At 44.6% G+C, this 27,103-nt stretch overlaps 2 protein-coding genes across 6 annotated transcripts in view; both read right to left on the bottom strand.

Moving 5' to 3' along the window:
• Nucleotides 1-531: 531 nt before the first annotated feature.
• On the bottom strand, nucleotides 532-13,304 carry LOC129384899 (glutamate receptor ionotropic, kainate 4-like). The gene is made up of 8 exons (XM_055070512.1): nucleotides 12,520-13,304; nucleotides 10,199-10,299; nucleotides 9,531-9,615; nucleotides 9,020-9,178; nucleotides 6,278-6,434; nucleotides 3,935-4,152; nucleotides 1,920-2,305; nucleotides 532-763 (listed from the first exon to the last, which is right to left on the bottom strand). The coding sequence occupies exons 1-8, from the start codon at nucleotides 12,562-12,564 to the stop codon at nucleotides 532-534; spliced, it is 1,383 nt and encodes a 460-aa protein (XP_054926487.1). The 5' UTR covers nucleotides 12,565-13,304.
• A 5,239-nt stretch (nucleotides 13,305-18,543) lies between these two features.
• The window catches only part of LOC126531136 (glutamate receptor ionotropic, kainate 5-like), a 193,160-nt gene continuing 184,600 nt past the window's right edge, over nucleotides 18,544-27,103 (bottom strand). For all 5 annotated transcript variants that reach the window (XM_055070983.2, XM_072288284.1, XM_072288283.1 and 2 more), the window contains 2 exons: nucleotides 24,609-24,895; nucleotides 18,544-21,153 (listed from right to left, as the gene is read on the bottom strand). In XM_055070983.2, coding sequence (XP_054926958.1) covers nucleotides 20,922-21,153; nucleotides 24,609-24,895 — 519 coding nt within the window. In that variant the 3' untranslated portion in view covers nucleotides 18,544-20,921. The remainder of the gene's footprint in view (nucleotides 21,154-24,608; nucleotides 24,896-27,103) is intronic.

The raw sequence follows: 27,103 nt of genomic DNA, 5'->3' as shown, positions 1-27,103 counted from the left end.
TGTTTCGATTGTCATGGTTTGCGATTTGCTTTAGAGCGCCGCTCTTAGGCGCCAGTTCCTGCGGCGAGCCTCGGCGTCGGCGGCGTAACCAAGTGAACGAACAGGCGGAAAGGAAGGTGCGGTGACGATGACTACGAGATGGCACCAGAGTAACGCGCGTCGTCTGGTAAATTTGTCGGAAGCGGCTGCTTTGAATCGCTCCCACGCGTCACTCACGCGCTGACTCTCGCTATCTCCAGATGAGCGAGGCAGTCGCAACCCACTTCGCTCCGTTTGCAACGTGCCGCACAAGACACGTAGAGAAATGAAATGAAATTGTATACGTATACAGCTGCGCTCAAATTTCGCATTAGGTAGTATAGTAAGCGTAGTGAACTCCTTTATTCTAGTTTTTCTTGCAATCACACGAGTGTTGATCGCGTCAGGTGCTGCCATAGGTGCACGTTCAAACGCTGAACGTGCATTGTGAGTATTGTGGTGTGTATCAATGTGAGAGGCCCTTGACCCAAAATTAAAGCGTCTTGGGCTATATCAGCGTCTGTTGGCGGGGCGGCCCCGCAGCAATCTGAAGCATATCAGTTCGCAAAGCAAAGCGCAGAAGGCCATGGCGCACATGATGCCCCAGAGGAGGAAAAAGGGCATGGTGTCTTCCAAGCTAATGCTGTCCACAGTAATATCCCCGGACTGGATGCAGCGTTGCCAGTTTCCCTTGCCATCGGCCAGCCATTTGGGCATTAGCCCGGTCTCCTGGATCCGACGGAACCTGCGCAAAGGACGGGTCACGATAGTGGACGCTATGAGTGTGCTGTCTCGTGGCGTTTATTACTTAGCACGAGCCAGGACCATGGAGGAAGGAAAGCTTATGAGAGGCATCTGCTAGGTATGCTACATTGTAGAAGGTGTTGTGGAAGTCATGTGTCATTTTCATAGAAAGAGTGCGCGGACTGGAGCTCCAAAAGCGCAGGTTGTCAAAGCAACCGCGTCTCGCTCTTCCAGTCGTGTGAGGCGAAAAATGCGGGCTACCCGAACGATCCTTGTGAGACCATTAGTGCGTCTTGGTTTACACTTAGCACGGAACCGACCAAGACTGACGCTATGCGCAATAATATCAACGTGCAACGCCATATCACAGAACCAGCGGCTCAACCCAAGGCAAGCACAATCTTAGTAGCACGGCATGTCAGATCTGCCGAGGCGAAGCGAGCGGTGGGCCCACGTGTTAGGGCATGATAGAAAGGCTGTGACGAGGAGGCGAATACCTACAGCCCACCAAGGTGGCGGAGCCTTTATATTTCGCTTCAATAAAAGGAATTTAGTTTCTTTCTTTCCTCCTTGATTACGCTTAGCGCCTGGTGACAACCCACGGTATGGCAATTTTAAAATGGCCGCCCATAGTAAATTTCTGACGCAGGAATGGAGACACCGCTTTTCCGAAGCACTCGACATCACTGGGAGCCGCCTTAACAGCAGGGCGTATGCCAAGCGCTTGCACTGTACATGTCCACTGTACTTAAAGCCGGACACCAGTTTAATAATTTCCCTTCAGACAACTGCAGACATGGACCATCCAGAGGGGTCATTATATATCAGCGGCAGTAAAAGCTGCTTTAAGGATCGCGAACGATGTCTGGATGTTATTGGAGCTCCTGTCACTGATAGCACGCATCTGCGTCTCAGGCGACCCTCGTTTTATTCCTTTAACTAGCCTTAGAGGAGCGCTGAAAGCATAGCAAATTAAACAAATGCGACAATTCCTCTACATTGATCTGTGTCCTTAATTCAATGGCGCATAGAGAAAGTTATCAGTCATAAGTAGTTGCGTACAGGTGCCAGCTAAAGCTGGCATTCCTTGGTTCGCAAAAGGAAAGAAAGGATCAAAAGCAACACAGCAGTAACATGGTTTGTCTCAACACACTCACATTGTTCGGGAATTGAACTCATTCAAAGTATCGTAACTAGAAGCAGTACAGTAGCGCTCAATGCGGTAACCTAACTGAAAGAGCTGGTTAGGGACTTGCTTGTTAAAGAGTTTCCGAAAGAAGTTCTCATCGATGCTCCGAGAGAAGACGTAGCCGAACGGTGACTTCTCAAGCGGCTTACTAGCCACAACGAAGGTACGCACGTTCTGGCGCTCGCAGAAGCCGGCCATCTGGAGCAGTATCGAGCCGTGGTCGGCGAGAACCACGGCGCGGCGCGCAGCCACCTGTGCCATCGTGGCGTCTGAGAATAGCTCCGGAGGTGGATACACGGCTCCTCGGCTTCGTGACCGATCCCACACCTGTTTCACTGCCTGCGAACGGCTGTGCTGTAGAATAGAGAACCAGAAGTTGAAGCTTGGGGAGGGGGAGGGGGAGAGGAGGGTGTAATACGTTCGCTTGCTTCTTCACGTACGGGCGTTAAGCATTAAGGAGCCCCTCATCAGGCACCATTGGAAAGCCTCTATACTCTGCAAGTTGTCGGGTGCCGCCTAGCAAGGATTTTTTCCAATTTGTTCATTATTACGGGTGATAGGAGAAAATGAAATGTCGCGTGGTAATGCTGCCGGGAGGGAAGCATTACTGCCCACAGAGACGCTCACTCCCTTTGCCTCGACCACCGTTTCCAAGTGACGCTTCTTGCCTGCCTTCTCCCATACGACATCCGCGGTAACGCGTCATGCTTACGTAATGAAACCCGCCTCGTTTTTTTTTTCGTTCTTTTTCTGTACCATACTTGCCGTGCGGCGTTCTTCCAGTGGCGGCTCGTGGGAGTAACAACGTGTTGAATGCATTGAATTTAAAAATTAAACTATGGGGTTTTACGTGCCAAAACCACTTTCTGATTATGAGGCACGCCGTAGCGGAGGACTCCGGAAATTTAGACCACTTGGGGTTCTTTAACGTGCACCTAAATCTAAGTACACTGGTGTTTTCGCAATTCGCCCCCATCGAAATGCGGCCGCCATGGCCGGGATTCTATCCCGCGACTTCGTGCTCATCAGCCTAACACCATAGCCACTGAGCTACCAGGGCGGGTGAATGCATTGAATGAGTTACCAAAACAACATGGCTTAATCAGTGACGTGGCAAGTAGGCCTCTATGCATATCACCGCATATGACCTAGACTCTCTGAAGCGTAGGGTTTTGTCTGAAATTTCAGCTATTTTTGCCCAGTATAGCTGTTTAACACATTGCAGGCGTGATTACCACCGTGTGATTTACGTACCGCGATTGTTTGTCCACAATGGAACGAAACTGGTGAGGGACCCTTTGACAAAACCTAACAGCTGCCTATCTCGCGCAATCAGTTCTTTTAGGTATATTCATCGAAGCATACATAGTTCGAGCGTAAATCAGCGTAGATTACATTAACAAATCTAATGTGCTGGTAAGGAACATCATTGCACTACGATTCACGACATAAAAGCCGCGCTAAGCACTGAAGTACGGAACCATCCTTTAACCGCGTTGCGACTTTTTTTCCCCGCACTTCGGTGTTTCTCACTGCTTTTACGCAATGAACTTTGACGAACTCGCCCAAATCGCTATCCTGCTTGCGCTACAGGCAGTGAGTGTTGTTAACAGTTTCGTTGTAGAGCGCGCCAACATGTTCTTCCCCCTTTTATTTCCCTGTCTCGGTATACTCCCACACTCTGCTCCTTTATATATGTGCCAAAAGAGCCGGAAATGTATTAGATATAATGAGAGGATCACACGACCACGTGACCGGACAGTCCTTTTAACCAACGGGTGATCCGCCAAGTTTAGGGAAGCTTTAAAAAACCCAGGATTCGAAAATGTATACACGATCTTTCAAAGATCATTAGAGTTTTTCTTCTTCCTTAGCCAAATCAAAATATTTTTTCAGCTGCAGGAAATTCGTTTTACTTTTGTCCAACAGATTAGTGACGAAATAAAAAAAACGTTCTGTGGCAACGATATGTGGTAATATTACCTCTGCAAATGCCTCGTAGTAGTTTCCTTTTGGTATGACAGGCGTAAGATATGGTCTTGCTGCAAGGTCATCAACACTGTCGACTTCTGGTTTGAAGTTGAACACTGCTTGTTTAGACTTTAGGAGACTGCCGAACGAGTTGGCCAGCACGACAACGGTCACCAGCCATGCAGCCATCAGCAGTTTTTGCGATGCGTGCGCAAAACGTCTCGGCGAACCTGAAGGCAAGAAAGAGGTTTAAGCGTTCATGCGTAGTGTACCGGAACTGATCCTACTGCGTCAAACACGAACCATCGATCGCCTTTTTGTTGATTTCTCCTGTCGTGGCCCCTCTTTCCACCCCAAATGTCGCGATATGACGGCGACTACCCCTCTCAAATGTGTTTCTTGCTTACTTTTATTTATGATGTTTCACCCTAGGATGAATCCGACTGTGATGTTTTCATCTAAATACAGCTAACGCTATTAAAGCGCACTGAATGTTCTTAGGGAGAAGCTTTAGCTCGGGGGTTTCTATCTAAATACATGGGAAAGGATAAACCCTTTTTTCTCGGCAACCACAGCGCCAAATTTGATGAGTTTTGTTGCATTTGAAAGAAAAGGTTGATATGCAGTGATTGCTGGTCGCTAATTTTCGATTTTGGCCGGTAATGTTTTGACAAATGCTGTTGAATATCGCAACTTTTCAGAAAACGAAATTATGACGTTTACAGCTCTGTAACTAAGCAATGAAAAATTATATCACAATTCCGTCAATTGCATCTAATAGTACATATAAAGCGGACAAAATTGATATATTGTACAGGGCTCTCAATTATACCACTAATATACGAGTAGAACTTTAGCAATACTCTTGTCAACACTGTGACAAATTCATGTAAAGTATTAATTAGTATATCAAATTTCTCCGCTTTGGACGTGCTAACTGCTGCATTTTACAGAACTACTATATCAGTTTTTGGTGCAGAGCTACAAATTTGTAAGCTTCTTCCTTACCCGCCGTGGTTGCTGAGTGGCTATGGTGTTGGGCTGCTGAGCACGAGGTCGCGGGAATGAATCCCGGCCACGACGGCCGCATTTCGATCAGATCGAAAACGCCCGTGTACTTAGCTTTAAGGCAGCGTTAAAGAACTCGTGGTGGCCGAAATTTCCGGAGTCCTCCACTACGGCGTGCCTCAGAATCAGAAAGTGGTTTTGGCACGTAAAATCCCATAATATAACTTTTTTAAGCTCCTTGCTTGTATTTTTTTCACAGATACCAGTCTTTAAAAAACTTCGTTTAAATGATTCAGCACGTAAATCAAAATTCCGCTTGCAACAGTCACTAGAATTTAACATTTTCTCTCAAATGCAACAAAGTTCATTAAAATCGGCCCTGTGGTTATCTCAGAAAGCACTTCTCCGTTTTACGTCTATGCGAATAGGCGGCATTGATGTTGCGCCCGAGCTAAAGCTTCCTCTTACGCAGAACGCTTGCATTCAGATCTGTACAGTGCCTTCAAATACTTCAATGGTTTTAGAGCGCAGATCCTAGGCACCCACCCGTTCCTGCATCGAGCGGTGGCGTCGGCCTCCCTCGTAAGCGAGCGAACGAGCACAGCGACAGATGAAAGAGCGAACGCGGAGTGCAGCGGGGGATGAAAGACGGCGATTGCGAAGAGAGCGTGAGGAGGATAGCACAGGGGGAAGGTGTAGCGAAAGCGTGAGAATAAAGCCGTAGTGCCGGCCGCGTAAGACGGGCTCTGCAGCGACGATGGCTACGAGATGGCGCCAGAGTAGTGCGCGTCGTCTGTTCCCCGAAGACGTCACCGATACCATACATGGAAACAAAGCAATGCATGAGCGGAATTCTGTCTTCGGCGGCTTCTGTGAATCGTGCCTAGGCGCCGCCCACGCGCTGCCTCTCGCGATCTCCCGACTGATGAGGCAGTCGCGCCGCACTTCGCTACGTTTGCGACGTACTGCACGACACAGATTGTCCGCGCCATCCAATACATCGCGAAATGGAAACACGGATAGAGCTGCGCTCAGATTTTGCATAGGGGAGTGCCGCAACCGTAGGTGAATTTTTTTATTGTTCATCTCACTGATGACTTCAAATGTGAAAATTGTACATTTCTTCTTTAATTTATTGGTACGGAAATTAAATTTTACAGCCGAGTATTTTTCTTTTTGTATTTCGTCAGCAGGCTGCTCTTTACGACCCAGTCATGACCAAACGCAAGGCTTTTGAGCTAATCTTGCCTGCGCCGGGCTTTTAATTTCACAAATAGAATTTCCACAACTTGGTAATTGGAGAAAAAAGTAGTGCGCTTTAGCGGAAGAGTGTGCCAGATGACGTACTTTCAGCGAAGAGCAGTCCAAACAATTGCCAGCCGTAGTCGTACGCCAAGCGCAGAAAGGTGACGTACTTTCCGCGCTGAGTCGGCATTGTTTTCCAACCGCCTAGGGCTACCAGGCACGAAAGACAGACGAGGCACACGAAAACGGCGAGCCACACCTGAAGAAATACGACCACGTATCAAAAATTTCCATGTTCAGTTTTTATCGCTTTTGCATATAAGTATTCCCACTTGTAAGTGGCTTTCGAATGATTTTTACAGTTCTACTGGGCGCTGTGCTTGCAAACTAGTCTATCCATAGCATAAATCCACCCAATATGCTATATCGCCCTTTTATTCAAGAAAACTGCAGAAATGTAAAGCTAGCCTCCTGCTTTAAGGCTAGTTCGTTGTATCATACAGCTCTCACATTGGTTCTGCATTAAAAGAGAGACAGACGGAAACAAAGGGTAATGCAGGTAGGTTAATCAGATCGCAATATTTGGTTTACTACTCTGCTCTGTGGGAAGGAAAGAAATGAAGGATAGTAGATAAAGGAAGAAAGAGCGCAATGCCAGTCAATGAGAGCACAACACATGGGCGAAATAAAAGGCATGCTTAAGTGTGAAGTCGTTCGCCTAGGCAATTGTGCGAAGGAAGCGCACGATCTTCTGTGCTGACAATCGGTAAGGCCTTGCTTTTATATTTTGAGCATGAAATTATAGTAGCTCGTGGAGCATTCCTCTACCCGAGGGAAGCCAGCAGTGTACATTCAGTGTATCCAGTACGGGCGTGGCTCCTTAAGATTGTCATTTAAAGTTATAGCAATCCCATGCCTTTGCATTTCTTCTCAATATGGGTTCATCCAACGCCCTGCGCACTTTGAGACATTGTTTCCGTGGCACATTACCTCAATGTCTATTTTAACAAGTACAAACAACGCTTGTTATCGGATTTTCACCACTTGCGGGTGACCTCACGTTGCAGGTCAAATGCACGCTTTGTTCGTACCATGTGTACTGTGAACTGATTTCTGTAGATTTACTCTGTCGTTAAATAACCCTGTGGAATATTGTAGGAACGGTCTAATTTCAGCAGGGCATAGCAACGATCAGTTAAAGCTGCTGCTATGTTTTCTGTTTTGTTTTTGTTATTGTAAATTTTATTACCTTGAAACTTTAAGAAATTACAATATCTTTATTTGCAGTGACAATGAGTCATAAGCGAATTGACACCGTTGATTACTGAAGATGAAAATCTATATAAAATCATGAAACAGGCAGCAGGAAGGAAAAAAAAACTTTAAGGCCGGGGGCATTGCTATATGGGCATAAATCTTCCCACAACGTGAAGAAGGTGGACATTAAGTACGCAATAGACGTCGTGTTACCGGCTCCTTGAACGCTTGCTAGCCTCTGTGCATGCATAAGTAGGAAAAACATATCACAATGCACAATAAAGCACAAAGCGCCCTGCATACAATGTAGAACATGATAAAAGCACCCGTCTTCCTGATCACTGCCAAGCCTGTTCAAAAGCGCGTATCGCCTGGGAGCCGAGATTAAACCAGTACAATGTGCTACTGAATAATCAGGATAACACAGTTAGAGAGCAAAAAGGGCAAATGTGTATCATTAACACATCAATGGTCGGGAGTGAAATGTACTTTCTAGATTCTTGTATTTAAATAAGTGTCGATATCACTGGGTCTATTTGCGTACGAGTAAAGCAGCATTTATGTAAGCGTCCATCATCAACTATTGTTGACAGTCCAGTGCTTGTCCCGTGCTCTTTCTTCGTCCGTGTTCCACATTGCGCTCCTTTATATTTACTGAAGATGCACCAACGAGCCCAGCTACAAGTTTTCTCAAGATAAAAATCATCACCTGCTATAGCCGGTGGTTTCTCCGCATAAGTATCTGCACCCGTCATAAACCATCTTGGTCTTTTTTTAATTTTTCAATATTTTCATTATGTTGATCAGTATCTTTCTGAGTAACTTTTATTACTTCTATTACTATAGTAACTTCTATCTATCTATCTATCTATCTATCTATCTATCTATCTATCTATCTATCTATCTATCTATCTATCTATCTATCTATCTATCTATCTATCTATCTATCTATCTATCCATCTATCTATCTATCCATCTATCTATCTATCTATCCATCTATCTATCCATCTATCTATCCATCTATCTATCTATCCATCTATCTATCCATCTATCTATCCATCTATCTATCCATCTATCTATCCATCTATCTATCCATCTATCTATCTATCCATCTATCTATCTATCTATCTATCTATCCATCTATCTATCTATCCATCTATCTATCTATCTATCTATCTATCTATCTATCTATCTATCTATCTATCTATCTATCTATCTATCTATCTATCCATCTATCTATCTATCCATCTATCTATCCATCTATCTATCCATCTATCTATCCATCTATCTATCCATCTATCTATCCATCTATCCATCTATCCATCTATCTATCTATCTATCTATCTATCTATCTATCTATCTATCTATCTATCTATCTGTGGAGAAAGCGCGGGGGGATGAATACAACAGCAAAAACATACGAACACGACAGAAGATAGTGAAAAAAGCTTTAAGAACACTCTGCACGATCTTTACCTCTGCAGCTATACTCAGGGCCGGAAGACTAATGAGCTAATGAGCTTCAGATTCAGCTTTTCTTTTTTTATATATCAGGCTAGTAAAACAAACTAACTGTTGCTTTCTCACCTCAGCATCGAAAGCACGGATGTAGCCGAAAGCGTCAAATCGATCTGGGGACGAACTTGAAAGCATGCTGAAGTCAATGGTGTCGATACATGGACCAAAGCGCACCACTGCATGCCGTTCGTAGGTGAGTGCCATCACAGACATGGCGGCATCGGCTTCCTGTACATCGTGAATTCGCAACATTCCAGCGGTTAAAGAGGAAATAAGCGAATGAGTAAGCACATGAGAGAGCGAGACAGTGTGTGAAATTAGTGAAAGTTGCTGTGGGTCGAGAAATGCCGGAGCAGCCGCAATACATATGCTGGAGAAAGACCCACGTAATGACGTGAAGTCAAAACTTGTTTTAAGCTGTAGTGATCAAAATTTTAAATATTCAGTTTGTTAAATCTGACAGGGAGCTTCTTAATCTGTCGAACATGTGCTAGAATGGCGTAGCATAAGCGATTGAAGCTATATGCCACAAGAGTGCCGAAATCGCGAACTTCACTCTATGATGCTGTTGAGCTGTTACCCTTTTGTGTAGAGCGCCAACCATTCCAGTCCACGAACCATTCGGCAAACGAACACCATAATCAAAGGCTCGCGTGACGGTGTATCTGGAAAAAAAGCGTTATTGCATGTTTTGAGAATTTGCTGCTAAAAGCGTCATTATCTATGATTAAATGCGATTTTGAAAGAAGGCTCAATTTCGCTCTTCAGAAAAAAATTATGAAGAAGGCACAAGTTCCCCTGCACTAATTACGCAACGCTTGCAGTAATTCTACGTGCTATGAGTCCAGGCCTCACGAAACATGATTGCTTTAGAAGTATGACATTACGAAAATGTACGTTTACAGTTCCAGGTATTTGCCTTTTAATAGAGTGGAACCTTCGCCTGTGACGTTAGTAGGGCGACACGCACACATAAAAAAATATCTCTTCCCTCTATTATCTGGACTAAGCTCACGAAATTCGTATGCAATGAAGACAGATCAGTCGAACGCTTACAAGGAGACCGTCCACGTAGACAGGAACAACTAAGGCCCCCAAAAATTGTTTCCGTGGGCCTTTTTTTAAATACGAAGACGTTGAACAAGAAACGAAAGCATACACTGATAAGGTGATCTATAGCAGGCTCTCAAGACTTTCGTGCTAATGTAATGCTCATGCACTGGCAAAGTACCGCGGAACAGTACGCACGTGAAGTTTAAGCTGCTGGCGACAGCATTGAGCGCATTTCCACCCGCACCCGCCATGAATAGCTTGCCATCCCGGTACGAAGCGGTTTGATACGGTGGCCACTGAAACAAAACAGTGGAGACGGGCTGACATCTGCTCACACCAATATCATGCAGCGTCGACAATAAATGAGTCATTCACCTCCTGGCTCATCACTTATAAATACGAGTGAAACCTGCATTTGAACGTGATGAATCAGAGGCGTTTAAAGTACCTATGTTGCCCTAGTATCAAAGTATAAGATGAAACGACGTGAAATTTCGCCGTTTCCTTCGTCTGCAGGCATTTTCCAGCCGTTACTACTAGATCGTTTCAGAAATTCACCTACTGCAAATACGTTCCATTCTGCCTTCATCTTAAACTATATGAAAATAAGTATGCACTATCGAGATGTTCACCACAACTCTCACACATTTAAAACATGCAGGAAACTTAAGTTTGAATCGATCATTGCAAAAAGGGCTGCATAAATACTAAGGTCTTTCTATCATAGCTAGTTATGTCTTCTGACGTTGATTTTGAACTTAAGGTTGACATTCACAGCACATTAAGGAAAACAGTTGAGCTATGTCGAGGACATATGTGGCATTTAATAAGCGCTTGTGCGCCTTGCAGGCATTTCCTTATAGAAAAAAGAAGTTGGGTGCTGTTTATTTAAAACGTTAGGTACCTGACACCAAATCTTGCCAGAAAACAAGCGCCAAATTCATCCGACGCCTGTTTCATATTGGAGTTACAAGGCTTATCAACAGGCGCATACTCGACAGTATTATGTGCCAATTTTATGTTAACCTTGATCTAGTTACGAGGTTAAAGAGAAGCTTCAATGCCCAGAAATCTTTCATCGTATGCGCGCTTAAATAGCGTGGCACTTCACGTCAGCACAAGCCTTGCTTTCGTGTTACGTGGAATGTGCAAAAATGATAGGGAAGGCATTCACACAGCGCTTCCTAATATAGGGTGGTTCTTAAGAACAATTACTAGGAAGTCGTGATGCCGAAAGGAACACTGGCGAATGAGGCCGAGCAATGACACAATGCTGACATTGATAACATTGATACAATGCTGACATTGAACATGGATAAAGAAAACTTCTGTGAATCAAGCCTTCCTTTATGCGGGCCGTGTTGATTCCGTGGTCAAAAGCTTTAATATAACTGTTTCATCATTGCTGCAGCTTTCGGTGCCATACTACAGTTTTTCCCCGTTAGAAGAGGCTTATGTTTGGCTCTGTTATTTCTGTACTGACTAAACAAATATGATACCCTGGAGTTATGGATAAACGTTACTTTTATGTGTCTTGAGGCTTAAGGTAGCGTAGTCACCATTCTTGTACCGTATACTTGGATATTTGATTTCCTTTCTTACCTGGAATTAAAATTTATTTGTTCGTTGGGGAAAGGTTTATTCACAGAGAATATGAATAATGTTTTTTTGTATTCTCTTTTGCTTTATTCGTTCATCGGAAACTCATGTTTGATAGCCTTTCTCTGCTTCTTGAAGGACCCTAGATCGTACGAACGCTTGTGACAGTGGAGATTCCTCTGCGACTGATTGTGAATAACTATTATTTTTCTTTTCTCTCCTTATCCCTTTTTCCTTTTCCCGCTCTCCAAGTCTAGGGTAGCCAACTGGGCACGTTCTTCCTTAGCCTCCCTACCTTTCCCTTTGTTTCTCTCTTTCTCTCTCATGTTTGACAGCAAGAAGTTTGTGAAAGTTGATGAAAGGGCGTAACCTCAATATTTAAAGAAGGAAGGAATTACTTCATTCAAAAGAGTCAGCTCAATAATTGTAACTATTCTTGGTAGTGAAGCGTTCATCAACACGAAATCATAAAAATGAGAGCATAATTTGACCGTCAAGAGAGATGCCAGGCAACTTCCTGAGTTAACGACTGCATTTTGATTGTTACTATTCTATTAGGCGTCATTTCTGTTTTGCCGCTTTTTCGTGGTGTTTAGGAAATGGTGAAACTGAAATTCTCTGTATGCAAATTTAAGCAATATTAAAGGCACCGCGGGACAACTTTGGGACGGTGATGATTACCCAACGCCTAAATATTATGGACCTGTCGCAATCACAAACGTTTCTCAAAAGCCTCCTCTGAAGGTAAATCCCTCTCTGTCCTACTCTCTCTGCAATATTCCAGAAACCCTTTTATCCTACATCAGCGTCATCTTGGAGGCGTAAGACACCGGAATAAGCGTCAAACAAAGGCCTTAACTTCTCTGCGTTAAACAAATAGTTAAAAATTGTGATGCTTGTAAACAAACCATACTTACATGATGAAACATGATCCTGAGTGGTTTTGTGTTGCTGCCGTCCATGCTAAAAATAACAAAGATGACATTATATGTCGCCGATTAATGCTTTGTCACAAGAGGCTTAGAGCACACATTTCCAATGCTTTCGGTTGCAGAGCAATAAGAGATTTATGATTCTGACTTGTCGGGGTGAAGTGGCATCTGCTTCCGTCCGAGTACCCTTCCACCAGAAGTGATAACAAAGAGAAACGGGGAGTGTGCCTATTAAAACGAGTCACGGATACTGGCCCTTGTCGCTGGTAGAGTCTAAGGCAAGAAAAAAGTCGCACTTGTCAGATTCTGACCGCCATTTAAACCATTACTTAACGATGTAGAGAACTTCATACACTCAAGTCTGTGCATAAAGGAAGATACAGCTTACTACAGCACCGATATAGATGTTACAGACCAGTAGAAAATTATATTATTACTTAATATAGAAATACATGTGTCGCTCGTCAAAGTAGCATGAATTCGTTCAGCTGCAGTGTAGTAACGTGTACGCTTATAGTGTTCGGTTTACAGAGGCAAAGCTACTTTAACAAGTTCCTGAACATCCGTTGTAAGTATCACTGTTAGGCTTGTCATATTTCCTTAAGAAAATTCACCACTACAGAAAAACTGCTCTTATCCCCTTTTCCGTTCGTATTCCTGGTCCACGACTTGTCAGCAGCCGTACGATTATTGGCTTTGGAGTGGCATTCTTGTTTGCGTTATCCACGTTGCCTTTTTTGCCATTGTCGTGACGCCGCATCTTGCTTTTTGCGCCCTCCCGCCGTCGTACGCCTCCCCCCCCCCCCCCCCTCCCTTCGCATTTCAGAGGCATTGAACTAAGCGGCCACTTTGAACCAAGTGACCAAGAGCCATATCAAGGGCTTCATCGCGTGCGCGGTTGGGGTAGTTTATTAGTACCCTTCGCCTGCCGCAACTGTTACATCTAATATACTGGTATAGTGTCTTAGACTGAGAGAGCACCGTGTGCAATTTCAGGTGAAAGCAGGGTGTAGAGTTCTTGCACATCATTGCAAAAGATGCCAATGCACGCTGAATGACGTTTGACAGCCCACGCATGCAGGATAAATTAAGGAAAGAATGCGAGACCTTTTAAGTGTATAAAAGAAGCTGATAAGTGAATTAGTGCACCTAATTCGGAATCTCGAGTAAGGCGATTAATTACTTAGCCGAGAAGATGCGTGATACACGTCCGTGATGGGGGATTTAGAGGGTGTGACATGCACTCTCTAATTTTGAAACGAATGTCTTTTTCATGCGTGTAAGCATTGGTGCAGTAAAGCCAGTTGATCACCGGCGTCCACTCTGTGCAACTCACGTGCAATTCTTCGTTTCCCTGCGGCTTTTTATGATGGTCCTCGACAATACCTCTTCCAATTATGTATGTTTCTAAAGTTACTTACGCCATTTCTGTTCGTGTTTTTCGCCTATTGTCTCCTTTGGAAACCTGAGGCAGTTTCTTGACCACGGGTGCCTTGAAGAAGCGTCAAGTACGATTTAATGTGACCAACTGACGCCGCACCGATACGGAGAAAGTATTAAAGTGGGTTCCGTTGCCATGGGAACGTCGCCCACCGCGAAAGATGCGCGACGCGCCGTATAACCTATATTCGTAGAATCATAGTCCCGCTTTCTTATTCAAATATCTTGACGCGTAAACATTGCTCATTTTCCAACAGAATACACTTGGTCGTTGCTCACCAGGCTATGTCGCCCACTCGGATATAATCTTTCTTAGAAACGCCATTAACTTCCCGTCATTAGCTTCCCAAGTTCGAAATATATAAGTGTGCAACTGAACAGTGAACGCTTTTGTTGGCTGAAAGACAAAGGCGATTTTGACTACATATGCATCGAATTCATTACAGTTATTTTATGTGCCTTGTTTCATCGAAGCTTTTTGTCGAAATGACACTGCGAGAAATGCAGCTAGTGGTGCCGAAATATCCTGAAATGTCGTTTCATGAAGTTGGGAAAGCATAAGTTGGGATCTTGCTATAGAGACAGTACCAATGAACCTGTTTTAATTTCCACGTCGCTGGAATATCTGGCGCACATGCAATGCCATTTGCATGAAATGGCTGAATACTGACTTTTACAGTTCCTCAGCTTATGGGAGCCGTAGGAATCTGTTAGGTTTCGGAGAATTGCAGAATGCTTTCCGAAGTAGAACTTCGGATTTCTTTAAGTGTTGCAACTTTTCGATGTGCTAACATCATTCTGCACGGAATAAATTACATTGAGTGTATCCACGTTTTCACCGCATTATAATCGATGCTGAAATAAATAAACGGCGCCGTTAAGACATGCCTTGCATTCTTGAACAGAGTATCGTAATCACCTAAAAATGCGTGATTAGACATGAAAAAAAAACTTTTCGCTCGTTTGAACTATCTGCCATGCGGCGCCGCCTAGAAAATAAGACCTGCGCCCGTCGTTCGTTGCGCACACATCATACAATGCGATTGCGGGCCGTATTCGAAAATACAAAGCTACAGCGAGATAAAAAAAGATTTCATCATCGACATAATTCTTTCAGTGAAACTCAGGAAAATAGAGCACTTGCCATCAGACGCGTAAGCCAAACAGATAAATGAAGGCTATATGCTAGACTTCCAAGTGCACGCAAACTTTGAGGGCAACACGAGATGACATTTCCCAAACCACACTCGAAAGCATCGTTACCGTCCCAGGAACGCGAAGAACGATAACAATAATATAGCATAATGAAACTTGAGTTATATATCCAGAGTTTTCCACCAAGTGTCGCTAGCATACAGAACGAAGGTGGGCATAAGAAGTAAAGCGCTGTTCTATTCCAACAGATTGTTTTAGGCTGAAGAGAGTAGGAGCCGATGGAAAGCTTTTATGCAAAATTTCGCAGAAGCTTAGCGACGGTCTTGAAAGCGCGGAGTCGTTTAAGATACGACGCAATATTTTCTCATATAAAGAAGCATGAAGACCCAACGCACATTTTGCAGTCTATGTGAACATTTTGCGAAGCCGCAAATAAAATGCTATAAATTGGCCAGTTTCACGCCTGCATATTTGGCGCGAAGGAAACTGGTGCCTTCGCATTGCTCTCGCGCCTCCCTGCTATGTTATGTGACAAATTTTATATAACCTCGTTCTTTTATTGCTTATGTTAAATGCACCACCTAATTCGCGACCATTCCAACTTTGTGCGTATATGAAATCATCGTGGCTGTATTTCCCCATTTCTTAACTGTTATAAAGGCACTAACGGTGTACCCGTCAGAATACTACATACACAGATATGACGGGCGTCCTCACTGTTTAGTTGGGAAAATGAGGGAGACCCTCTTTGTTCCATGGCATGTTACGTGTACAGAGTTTCGCTAGTCAGTCGTTAGACCCGTCTTACTGGGGCCCAGAGTGAGAACGTAACAACGCATCATTAGTCATTGGTCTGGAGGCGCTAAAGCGGCATCTTCCTAAGGTCCCCACCCCACTACCCCGTGAGTTAGGCAACGGGTCGCTTCGCTACCCTTCTTAGGATTCGTCCTTGACAGGCGCGGTGGGAAAGTATAGGACGAAAGAACAAGTACTGCAGAAGTCAAACGAGAAGTAATAATACCGCAGCAACGTAAAAAAAAGTTCAGCAGGACACTTAAGACTGCTTACGTGTGGGAATGTCAAAATATTCTACCGTTTGTTCATCTAGAAGCGTCGTGATCATGCTCATTTTATACCCTCACGACGGGGCGCCTCATGTCAGCCAGGTGGCTGCGACGTGACGTGTGCAACGATGCACGCGCTAGGCACACCTTTAGTCAGCCAGATATCGTGGAGCCGGCGTGGCGTCGGGGAAGCGTGCCCCGAAAGCCCGGGTTCGATTTCCACCAAAATCGAAATTTTCAAACTTTTCTATTGAATGCCATTGATATACATTATTTACAGGAACCCCACTCAGAAATTTTACCTCAGTCCGGTCATTTATTGGCGTGTTTTCGCTCTTTGCGCCATCCGCCATTTTTCGTGCCTTCTTTCGGTCACGCCGACTGCAACAGATTTTCGCTCACTGAGGCATATAATCGTTTCGCATTAAAACAATTTCCTTTAAATTGCCACGACGCAATTCGAACACAGGACTCCGGGATCATGAGGCCAACGCTTCGGCGCGGCGCTATGAAACCAAAAGGAAAGGTCTGCCATTACAAGGGTTCTGCTTCGGCTGCTGTTAGCCCATCGCTATAGTGTTATGGCTATTTTGAAGGGCTCGCTCATTATTTCCCTATTATAGATGCACCACAGATGGTCATTAAGGCTTACGGACTGGATTCCAAGGGAAGGGAAGCGTAGCAGGGGGCGGCAGAAAGTTAGGTGGGCGGATGAGATTAAGAAGTGTGCAGGGACAACATGGCCACAATTAGTACATGACCGGGGTAGTTGGAGAAGTATGGGAGAGGCCTTTGCCCTGCAGTTGGCGTACTCAGGATTATTATTATTATTATTATTATTATTATTATTATTATTATTATTATTATAGATACACCACCCGCTTCCTGGCCCGCTCCCCGTTACGGGTATGTGCCATAGTAGTAAGTCATCATCATCATCAACACCCTAAGATCGTATCAAAAAGGTAGTTTGCGCTGGCACACTCTAACGTTCAAGCCAGGGATGTCAATCTGGTGCGCAGATGTCGACACGGAGAGCCGAATTCACTGGGGAACGTCGCCAGAAACAATATGCAGCTCTAGTTACGCTGATCATCGCTAAAGCGTACGATATTGTGGTATGCCGCATTCTATTATTTTGATCGTGTGGCGACTTATTCATCAACCACAGCAGTGTGGATCCCATCAACAAGCCTCACTGTTTCCGGGAAGCTCAGCCACAGGACCTCTTGCATTACCGCGCAGCTGGCAGCACTGCCACCAACTTACATAATGAAGTAGCCAGTAAGCTCATGGGTTATCGTTACACAATCCCGTAATAACCCTGTTATACCTGAAATCGCCACTTGCCAACGAGTGGATAACCTCCGTCAGCTGCTTACACAGTGCCTGTGGCGGCGCAGCACGGCGCTGCTCTGCTCTGCAGCGGCTGCCTTCTCACTGTGGTGTAGTGGGCAGACTAGACGCGGAGCGCGCTGCCAGCTCAGCCTCGCAACACTACAGACATGCTCCCGATGCCATTCTCCATGTCAGCTCTGGCGACGTGCCTCACGCGGCGCGCGCGCTGTGCGCGGGCTGGGCCGCAAGAGCTGTGCGGTCCGATTCACACATACAATGCTATGTGCGAGTTTCGCATGTCATGTGGCGTTAACAGGTGCGATGGGGCACGTATACATCGGATTCGTGTAAACGTGTGAAACACAAAGTACACGGGTGTTTTCGCATTTCGCCTCCGTCGAAATGCGGCCGCCGGGGCGGGGATTCGATCCCGCGACCTCGTGCTCAGCAGCCCAACACCGTAGCCACTGAGCAACCACGGCGTGTCACCTAACCTGTGTTTGCAGCATATGTATACACTACAAAGAAAGGTCTCCGCGGTCAACATTCACCAACAGTTATCTTTAGAACTAAGACACATCCTTCGCCCATGGACAAGTGCTGCCATTGAACCTTGCGCGGCGAAGTAACTTCTGTGTTTCCTTGGAGACGGCGGTCTCAATGAGACACTTTAGTTGGGTTTTAAGTGCTGTGTTTAGGGTACGTCGTGCATCTTTATTGCCGACAATGTGTACATCATTTAATTTTTCATCCTATCCGTCTAGAGTAGCATGCTACCGGCATGCCACAGGTAAACCTCTCCAGGATTAAATCTCTCTCGCTCCGTCCTTTCCTTTTATTTTAATAGAGATAATGCATGATATTGTTTTACCTTAATAATTTGTACAGTGAACAGCGGAGCTTTTACAGCGTAGAGCGCTTTATTGCGCACAATGTGTAATTTCATCGGGAAAATTCAAACAAACGCACGGCATTACCAAAGGTGCAGTTTTCATCCCGCTTTTGTTTAACATCTTGGTCAGGTCCATTCCTTCTCATCAAAATTTAGACACCTACGCTTACACTGATCATATCTAGTTTTCTTTGCTTCGGCAAGTGATATTCAGTACCTTTACGAGTGCTTACAAACTTATTTTTTCAGTTTAGAAGCATGGCTGGACAATATCCAATTGTGTTTTAGTGTAAACAAGACAGCTGTTCTTGTCTTTCCCTACAAGGGCCAGTGAAAAAATTCCTTTCATACCACCTGCAACTATTCGACAAGCGGAAAAAACCAGGTATCTCGGAATTATTTATGATGAAAATCCTAACTGGCAGTTTTACATATTGAACATGTAACTGCTAAGGTTTTCCGTTCAATGCGGATATTCAGAAGCATATGTAATAATCGATGGGGCACGCAAAGAGACAGACTGATAATGATTTACCTGCACATTAGACCTACATTAGATTTTTATTGTGTGTTTGAATGTGACGTCCAGAGCATGTGGTCATGGGAAAATATGTCTTGCCCAGTGCATGTGTTGTTGAAGTTGCCTCGAAGTTGCCTCGAAAAGATGCCTGTTTGGGTCCAACAGTTCTTTTTTTTTTTTTTTTTTTTTTAAGTAGTCGGCTGCATGTCCTTTCAACTTAGCGTCGGCTTACCAGGTGGTGCCGGAAGCTCAGTTGTGGCCGAGTTGTAATTTGAGTAGCTTCAGCTCACATATTCTTTAGACCGACTAAGTGCACGACACCTCAGATTTGCATATCTTTAACTCATGAATAAACATTATGTTAAGCTCATAAGCGCGGTTTAATGATGTCCTCAGTTTAGCGAAAAAATTCTTCCGTCCCGCCACCTTTCTTGTACTGATGTTTAAGTGTAATATTAACTAAGCAACTACTTAAACACGCGTATAATCAAGGAACAGCCGTAAAAAGAAAATTGTTGCGAAATACCTTAGTAACTACAATACCCGCTAGAAAGACCGTATGTGAGACATGCACCAAAATGATCCAGTAAAACTGAATACGAAATGCAAGTGCAAAATTGATTTCTCATATGTTCACGGGCGCAATAAATAATTATATGGGTATGCGTCTATACAAAAAAATAACATTTATAAGTTCAGATGTTTTAAAAAGAATAGCAGCTTTGAAGAATCAATAAAAGAAAATAGTTATGGCTGCTCTGAAAATAACCACAGTAGGTAGGAAAAATTCCACATTTAGATAGTCTTGTAGTGCTATTACAGAAGCTTCTCTGTTTGTATTTGTAGCATATGTTCTCGAATAGGATTGCATTGGCTTACTGCAAGAACAATACAGTGCGTATACACCTAATGAACTTCAACTTCGTTGGCGAGAAAGACACGAAAAATATCTTCCTCTTGCAGGACTAATTGGCATGGCTATGTAGTCAGCTGAGTGATGTCACTTTTTGCGGAAGACCAGGAACAACATGCGGAAATTTCAAGCTATTAGGCGTTTAACCAGCTTAGTGAGATAGTTATAAGAAAATAGCAAACACTAGAGCTTAGCGTACTCCTGCTTATGTTACCATACCTTCGACTACAATATGAGAGCCCTCGCTCTATTTCTCTATAGCTTCTGCGTCAACCGATAACGGAAGGCTCCATAGTACGCGCTTCATTTCCAAGACATGTAAATGGTTTTAACCGTTTTTAATTCTCCAGAAGGCCACAAAAAACAAAAGAAATAAACCAAGCTCATAATCCTCACCCTTACATGGGGCGCAATAGTTGGGAAATTTGAGGCAGTTTTACTGCACATTTGGGAGGAATGCGTTTTTTTATATATATATTTTGGTACAATGGCTGGAATGTGAAAATTTTAATTAATGAACATATCCTTATCCGCCCTCACTTTTATTTTGTATTCGTTTAAAAAGGTTCATTCATTTACGATGAGTCTGCTAGTTAGGGCGCTTTGCCTTTGCGTAAAAACGTTTGTTCATGTTATTGTTTTTATTTAAGGAGCACCTAATATCGCAGATATTAATCACTGCTTATCGCCAGTAAGAAGAGTAGATATCTTGCGGGTATATTTTTTTTTTTCCAAAAGCCTGAGCTTTTTACGGAAAATCACAGTTTTCAGGAAAGTGTCAAGCTGCGTTTAAATACAACTACGATCGGTGAAATTCTGCGACTACCGTCTGCATTTACTCAACACTTGGCAAAGTCATTATAAATTTTTTTTTAGGGATGCTTGTGCTAACACTATTGTTCTGAACGTGCTGTGCATGGCGCAATGGTCGCTGACAAGTTCTCTAACATCTATACTAGTGTGTTCAGGCTCAGTTGTAAGCAAGCGATCACGTAATGCGTTTACACGCGGTCAGTGTTAAACGTCGCGTCTTTCTATCCCAGCAGTACACTTTCCCGCGCCGGATCAGTGCCTGCTGGCTCGGAGGCCTTGGAGCAGTCTGGTGAGACCGAGCTCGCTGAGTAAGGCACAGAAGGCTAGGCCGCACATGAAGCCCCACAGGAGAAAAAAAGGCATGGTGTCCATGAGACTAATGCTCTTCACAATATTGTCCTTGGACTGAATGCAGCGCTCCCATTTGCCCTGGCTGTCGGCCATCCACTTGGGCATCAGACCGGTCTCCTGAAGTCGACGGAACCTGCGCAGACCCAAACTGCTGAGGAATGTTGATTGTGTAACTTACGTCTGATGTTAGCGAATGAGCTTAATATTGTTATAACGGCCACAGTACTGCTAAGAGCGACATACGACGCCCATAGGGAGCTCCTTGCGTGCAAGGGAGTGCAGTAGAACTGAAAGTTGGGCAAGTTGGTGCGACTCATTCCTCAGCGCAATCTCAAGCGCTAGCTGGAGCATCCGCGCCTGGACGCGCTCCGATTAGTTTGTTTACAGTCATCGAAGCAAGACATCACATTCTTTCTTAGCTTTTAAGAATAACCCTGAATCTAAATGTGACTGTCCACGTTACAATGTGCAAAGAAAAGTGCTCGTGACCATGCTTGAAAAACTGGACAATCGCCCCTTCACAGAAGAGAAAGTTCTAGGACACTGGCCCAGACGGGTTTCGGCGCTCAAGGCCTTAAGGGCTTTGCTCAAGTTCTTAAGGACATGTGAATTGTGCGAACGCCTTTGACTATTGTTGCGCGTAACATCGCGTTACTGTGCGCATTTTTTTTGTTTTTTTTTTCTTCTCTCTTCCTTCTCCTTTTATTCCCTTTACCCCTTTCCCCAGCACAGGGTAGCCAGCCGGTATTTACACTGGCTAACCTCCCTGTCTTTCCTTCCCTTTTGTCTCTCTCTCTCTCTGAATCTAAATCACAATAAAGGACCAGAACAACGCTGAATCATAATTCTACTGTAGAGGGCGCAATCTGCCCTATTAGTATGGTAAACAAGCTTTCAGAAGGTACTGGTGACTTGGAGCACTACCACCAAGCTCGGGAATCTCGTGCGCACTGTTTTTGCACCACCGACTCCTATAGCGAGTTAGATATTCTGCTGGAGTTATTCGCCGCCAATACCACGTAGCGACGGCAGCATCGTCAGCGCATTAGTGTGGATCGACATGCAATGGGACGCACGGAAACGTACACCTTGCGCTTCGCTGTGAGAATTATGGGTCAATTTTCCAGTAAATAAACAGTATAATTGCGATGGATTGATGACACGTCGTCCTACTGCGTCACAGTTTTGCTCGAACGTATGCAGAACATCCGTAGAAAAAGTTAAGAAGCAGGAAATTTCAGACAACGGAGGAGCTCATATTGAGCAGCACAGCTATTCTGTGAGTGCCCTCGGCTTGCACTATGTCCAACCATTTTAACCGGTGTTGCGTCTCTTACCTAAAGTCCCGTTTTTTTTTCGTTTTTCTTGCTAATCTTGATTTGATATACAAAATGCAGTATTCACTTACAAAGAAGGCAAATGAAAAACTTCATGCATTTTTGAAAAGTATTTTTTATCACTCTTAGCACCTCGACCCTCATAGAAGCAAGGTAGACATACTTAGCAGGAAGCTCGTGCTTCCAACTTTTCCACCTGATCAACTGCTAAATCCTTTACAGCCTAATATTGATTGCAGAAGAATCTTGGTATAGAAATTTGATTAATTGTAAACGAAAATTTTTCAGCGCGAACTAGACAAGAAAGAAATAGCGACACAATAAAACAAGACCAGCACTGCATTGTTCATGTGCGCTCTACTTTACTGCTCCTACACATCCTTTGTTATCTCTCGCCGCCAAATGTGATAACCTGTTGCTGACTTCACCTCAGTAAGCAAACTCGATATGGTTAAGCCTGATGGAAGATTTTAGCAATTACTAGGTACATATATGAAAGAAAGACCAACTTCCCTCGAAATGAAATTAAGCTCTTTTTCTGTTAACACGCGCTCTACCACAAAAAAGTTATTTATTTTAGGAAGTTAACAATAACGGTGTCATGGTTCCCTGAAGAACGTGAGTGAAGCAACCAATCGAGAAAGAAAATTCATTTGCTTGGGCAGCTTAGTTCTATGACGTCCTACTTGTATAGACCACCATGTCACGCACCTTGCTGAAGCATTTTCTTGTTCGTTCCTGACGCCTCTACGCAACCGGCATGGTGTGAGTGATGACGTATGACTATAAAGGCGCGTTATGTGACTCATTTGACTAATCAGGTTCCGTATACATTCTCGCTGAGCAAAGTAGGCCAATACCCCAACTACTAAATTCGTACTACCTTCGCAGTGACCTTAGTACTGCAATGATAGTGCTCAGTATAAATATGAACCACTGTACAGCTAAGGCTGGTCGCCTAACCAATATATGACAGTAACGCAATTATACAGCTAAGATTAGGTGCACCGTATTATGTTGCAAAGCTGTTTACGCTTTTTATTCTGTTTGTCAAAAATCTTCATGCCACCTGACTCGAAGTGTGCGCAACCCCCAGATTACAGAACAGTGTACACAGAAAGTATGTGTTGTAGACTGTGCTCCGTTGAAATGAAAGTGAACTGCAAGTGACTGCTCTATAATTTTAAATTACATTGCTTGCTGTGTTGTACAATGTGCTAATTTGAATTTTACGTTAACTGCGTTACCGCTTTCGGACCTTTATTTACATTTATTGTTGATAATTTATCTCGTTTGTGAGCTCGTTTCAGCCGGCCTCGCTTTGTTATATAATGTATCCATCATTTTTATTGGTTTGATAATTTGGGCCTGCCTGTTAATTTTTTTTTTTTTTTTGCATGTACTGTTTGACTGAGAGCGAATGAGGAGCGGGCATCATCCCTAATGCCAACCTCACCTAGACGTACACATTAAAAAAGAGAGAGATATTGGCGCGTCCCATGACAATCACTTCGTTTGTTTAGAACAGTGCTGAACAACTTCCGCGCTACGGAAGAGGTTTGTATTTAAATTTATATGTGTTTGGCTATAGAAGGGTACGACAGCCACGCAGGGAACGCTCCACATGGGCAGTCGTTGAACCTATCGCAGCGCTAACATGACACCACGTGACCAATGCTTCTGTTCATAATCAAACAGGGTGAGCAAGCTCTTACGCATGATTCCTACAGTCAAGTAACCGTTTTCAAAGCGTACGCACGCCCTACATGCACGTGCACATAACACTGGCAAGAAGACGATGCAAGGAGTAATGTGAAGTAAGCGTAGTTTCGCCACGGTCCTTCAGAGGGCGATGCAGCTCAGTCTCGTCGCAAATGCTTCACAAATGCTCACCTACCTCGTTTACCTACCGTCCTCAATGTCCTACAGAGGAGTGCAGCAACGTGGATAATATAAGTGTGGCAATAGCGCCCTTCGCCTCCTATGAATTCGCGCAACATTCACCGGTGTATACGTCAGGCGTTGGAGATGGTCAGTATTCATCAGCAGGAAGTTAAGCTTCAGCGCTAGTTTCATCTGTTAAATCATTTTGTGCCGAACGACCTAGCAGCGATGTGCCACACGCGAACATACCAATGTGTCACGGGAGTTAGACTCGAAATGCTCGAAGCGCCGCGCTATAGAAATCAATACCGTACAGCGTGCACACATGGACCTCGCTGAAATGCCAAATTCAACACTGACGCCTCACTTGACAAAGAGTTTTCTAAAGAAGTCCTCGTCGAAGTGCTGGGAGAAGATGTAGCCGTAGGGCGACTTGTCGAGCGGCTGGCTGGCAACGACGAAGGTGCGGATGTTCTGGCGCTCGCAGAAGCCGGCCATATGGAACAGTATCGAGCCACGCTCGCAGAGAACCACAGCGCGGTGCGCGGCTACCTGCGCCATCGTAGAGTCTGAGAAGAGCTGCGTAGGCATGTAGAAGGCCCCTCGGGCGCGCGACCGCTCCCACACTTTCTTCACCGACTTCGAAGGACTGTACTGCGCAAAAGAGAGGAACGAGATGCGAAAGGACGGGAGTTAAACAAGAAGACAAACATTTGAATTGCTAACCTACTCTGGGGAAGCTGTATGAGGAGACACGAAGATACAACTAAAAGCCGTGAAGTGAAGTGAACACATGGAAAGAGAGATAGAAAAACAGAACGCACGCACAAACGTGCAGACACACTTTCTTTAAAGCGAAGCTTTCTATGCCTCATCTATCAACTTTCCGGGCGCCGCTGCTGCTGCTGTGGTCTTGCTCGCGCGCGCCACTGGGTTTCTTGCAACACCACCATATGGCGCTGGCATCCGCGCATCCCAGCCGGCGCCACCATGGCAGCGTTTCACACCTTGTGCGTATGACACGTGCTGTACCTGCTTTGCTATGCGACAAAAATGCAGATGCTGGGCTGTGGAGGTCGCGTGCTGAGCTGTGATATGTAAACATTACAATTGTTTATAGCCTGAAGAGAGCGCTTGGAGATGGCGCCTCAACAGCGCACTGGCCACGTATGCAAAAGGCGCACGTAAGCACGCGCCAGCGAAATTGCTACTAAACGTGCACTCGGCGTCGAGAACACCGATGCCCGAATGAAGCGTCGCGTGATACAGGAGCGTCTTCGCTACGCAACGAAACGTGTTGCAGATCGTGAATGGATGCATACAATGCATACATGCAATCATAGTAAGCAAACTTAATTACGTACAGCCCCATAATACAACTAACGTTTAAGACTTCGGCCACGATGCGATGTTCCATGTGGGGCAATGAAAACGCTCAACCCTTCCAGACATTATGAAGAATCACGCACAACAACGCCTCAAGCAGACTGGTCTCGCTGTGTGTTCTGTGGACTACGCAGACAAACGCGCGAGTTAACATTTAACATCAACTCACCACTCTCATATTCGACTAAACGCCGAATAAGTTAAACATTCGCCGCCAACATCACCGCTAATTAATGTAACTCAAAGCAAATGGCATTCAAGTTCCCGCGCAAACCACTAGCCCTCGTGAAAGAACTCGGCAACAAAGGCTTCGCAGTAATGTTTCAGTGGATTCCCTCCCGCATTGGCATTGCTAACAACAAAACAGCTCATGCTTTTGCATACGCCGAGCTTGATCATCCTCCCACAGTCAAGGCCCCAAAAAGTAATCAGGTTAAAAAATGTGACATTCGAAACCACTTTGTATTCCACCACATACGCAATAGAATTTCACCACATACGAAAATGCCATTCACAGTGTGTTTACAGGAGGTATTCAGAGACCTGGATTGGGAAGAATTGGGGATAAGAGTTAATGGAGAATACCTTAGTAACTTGCGATTCGCTGATGAGATTGCTTTGTTTAGTAACTCAGGGGACCAATTGCAATGCATGCTCACTGACCTGGAGAGGCAAAGCAGAAGGGTGGGTCTAAAAATTAATCTGCAGAAAACTAAAGTAATGTTTAACAGTCTCGGAAGATAACAGCCGTTTACAATAGGTAGTGATACACTGGAAGTGGTAAGGGAATACATCTACTTAGGGCAGGTAGTGACCGCGGATCCGGATCATGAGACAGAAAAAATCAGAATAATAAGAATTGGCTGGGGTGCGTTTGGCAGGCATTCTCATATCATGAACAGCAGGTTGCCATTATCCCTCAAAAGAAAAGTGTATAACAGTTGTGTCTTACCAGTACTCACCTACGGAGCAGAAACCTGGAGGCTTACGAAAAGGGTTCGACTTAAGTTGAGGACGACGCAACGAGCTATGTAAAGAATAATGATGGGTGTGACGTTAAGGGATAAGAAAAGAGCAGATTGGGTGAGGGAACAAACGCGAGGTAATGACATCTTAGTTGAAATCAAGAAAAAGAAATGGCCATGGGCAGGACATGTAATGAGGAGGGCAGATAACCAATGGCCATTAAGGGTTACGGACTGGATTCCAAGAGAAGGAAAGCGTAGCAGGGGGTTGCAGCAAGTTGGGTGGGCGGATGAGATTAAGAAGTTTGCAGGTACAACATGGCCGCAATTATCGCATGACCGGGGTAGTTGGAGAAGTATGGGAGAGGCCTTTGCCCTGCAGTGGTCGTAGCCAGGCTGATGATGACATACGCAATGCGTAGCGAAGATATTTCATCCAGAGGAAGCCGCATTTTGTATCAAATAAGGACAGGGTCTGATCGTTCACAATCCCGGTTATTTAAGGCGGGGC

This window comes from Dermacentor andersoni, chromosome 5 (assembly GCF_023375885.2).
Source record: "Dermacentor andersoni chromosome 5, qqDerAnde1_hic_scaffold, whole genome shotgun sequence".
Lineage (NCBI taxonomy): Eukaryota > Metazoa > Arthropoda > Arachnida > Ixodida > Ixodidae > Dermacentor > Dermacentor andersoni.
Note: the sequence above shows the minus strand (reverse complement) of the source record. Positions and strands in the feature narration are given on the sequence as shown.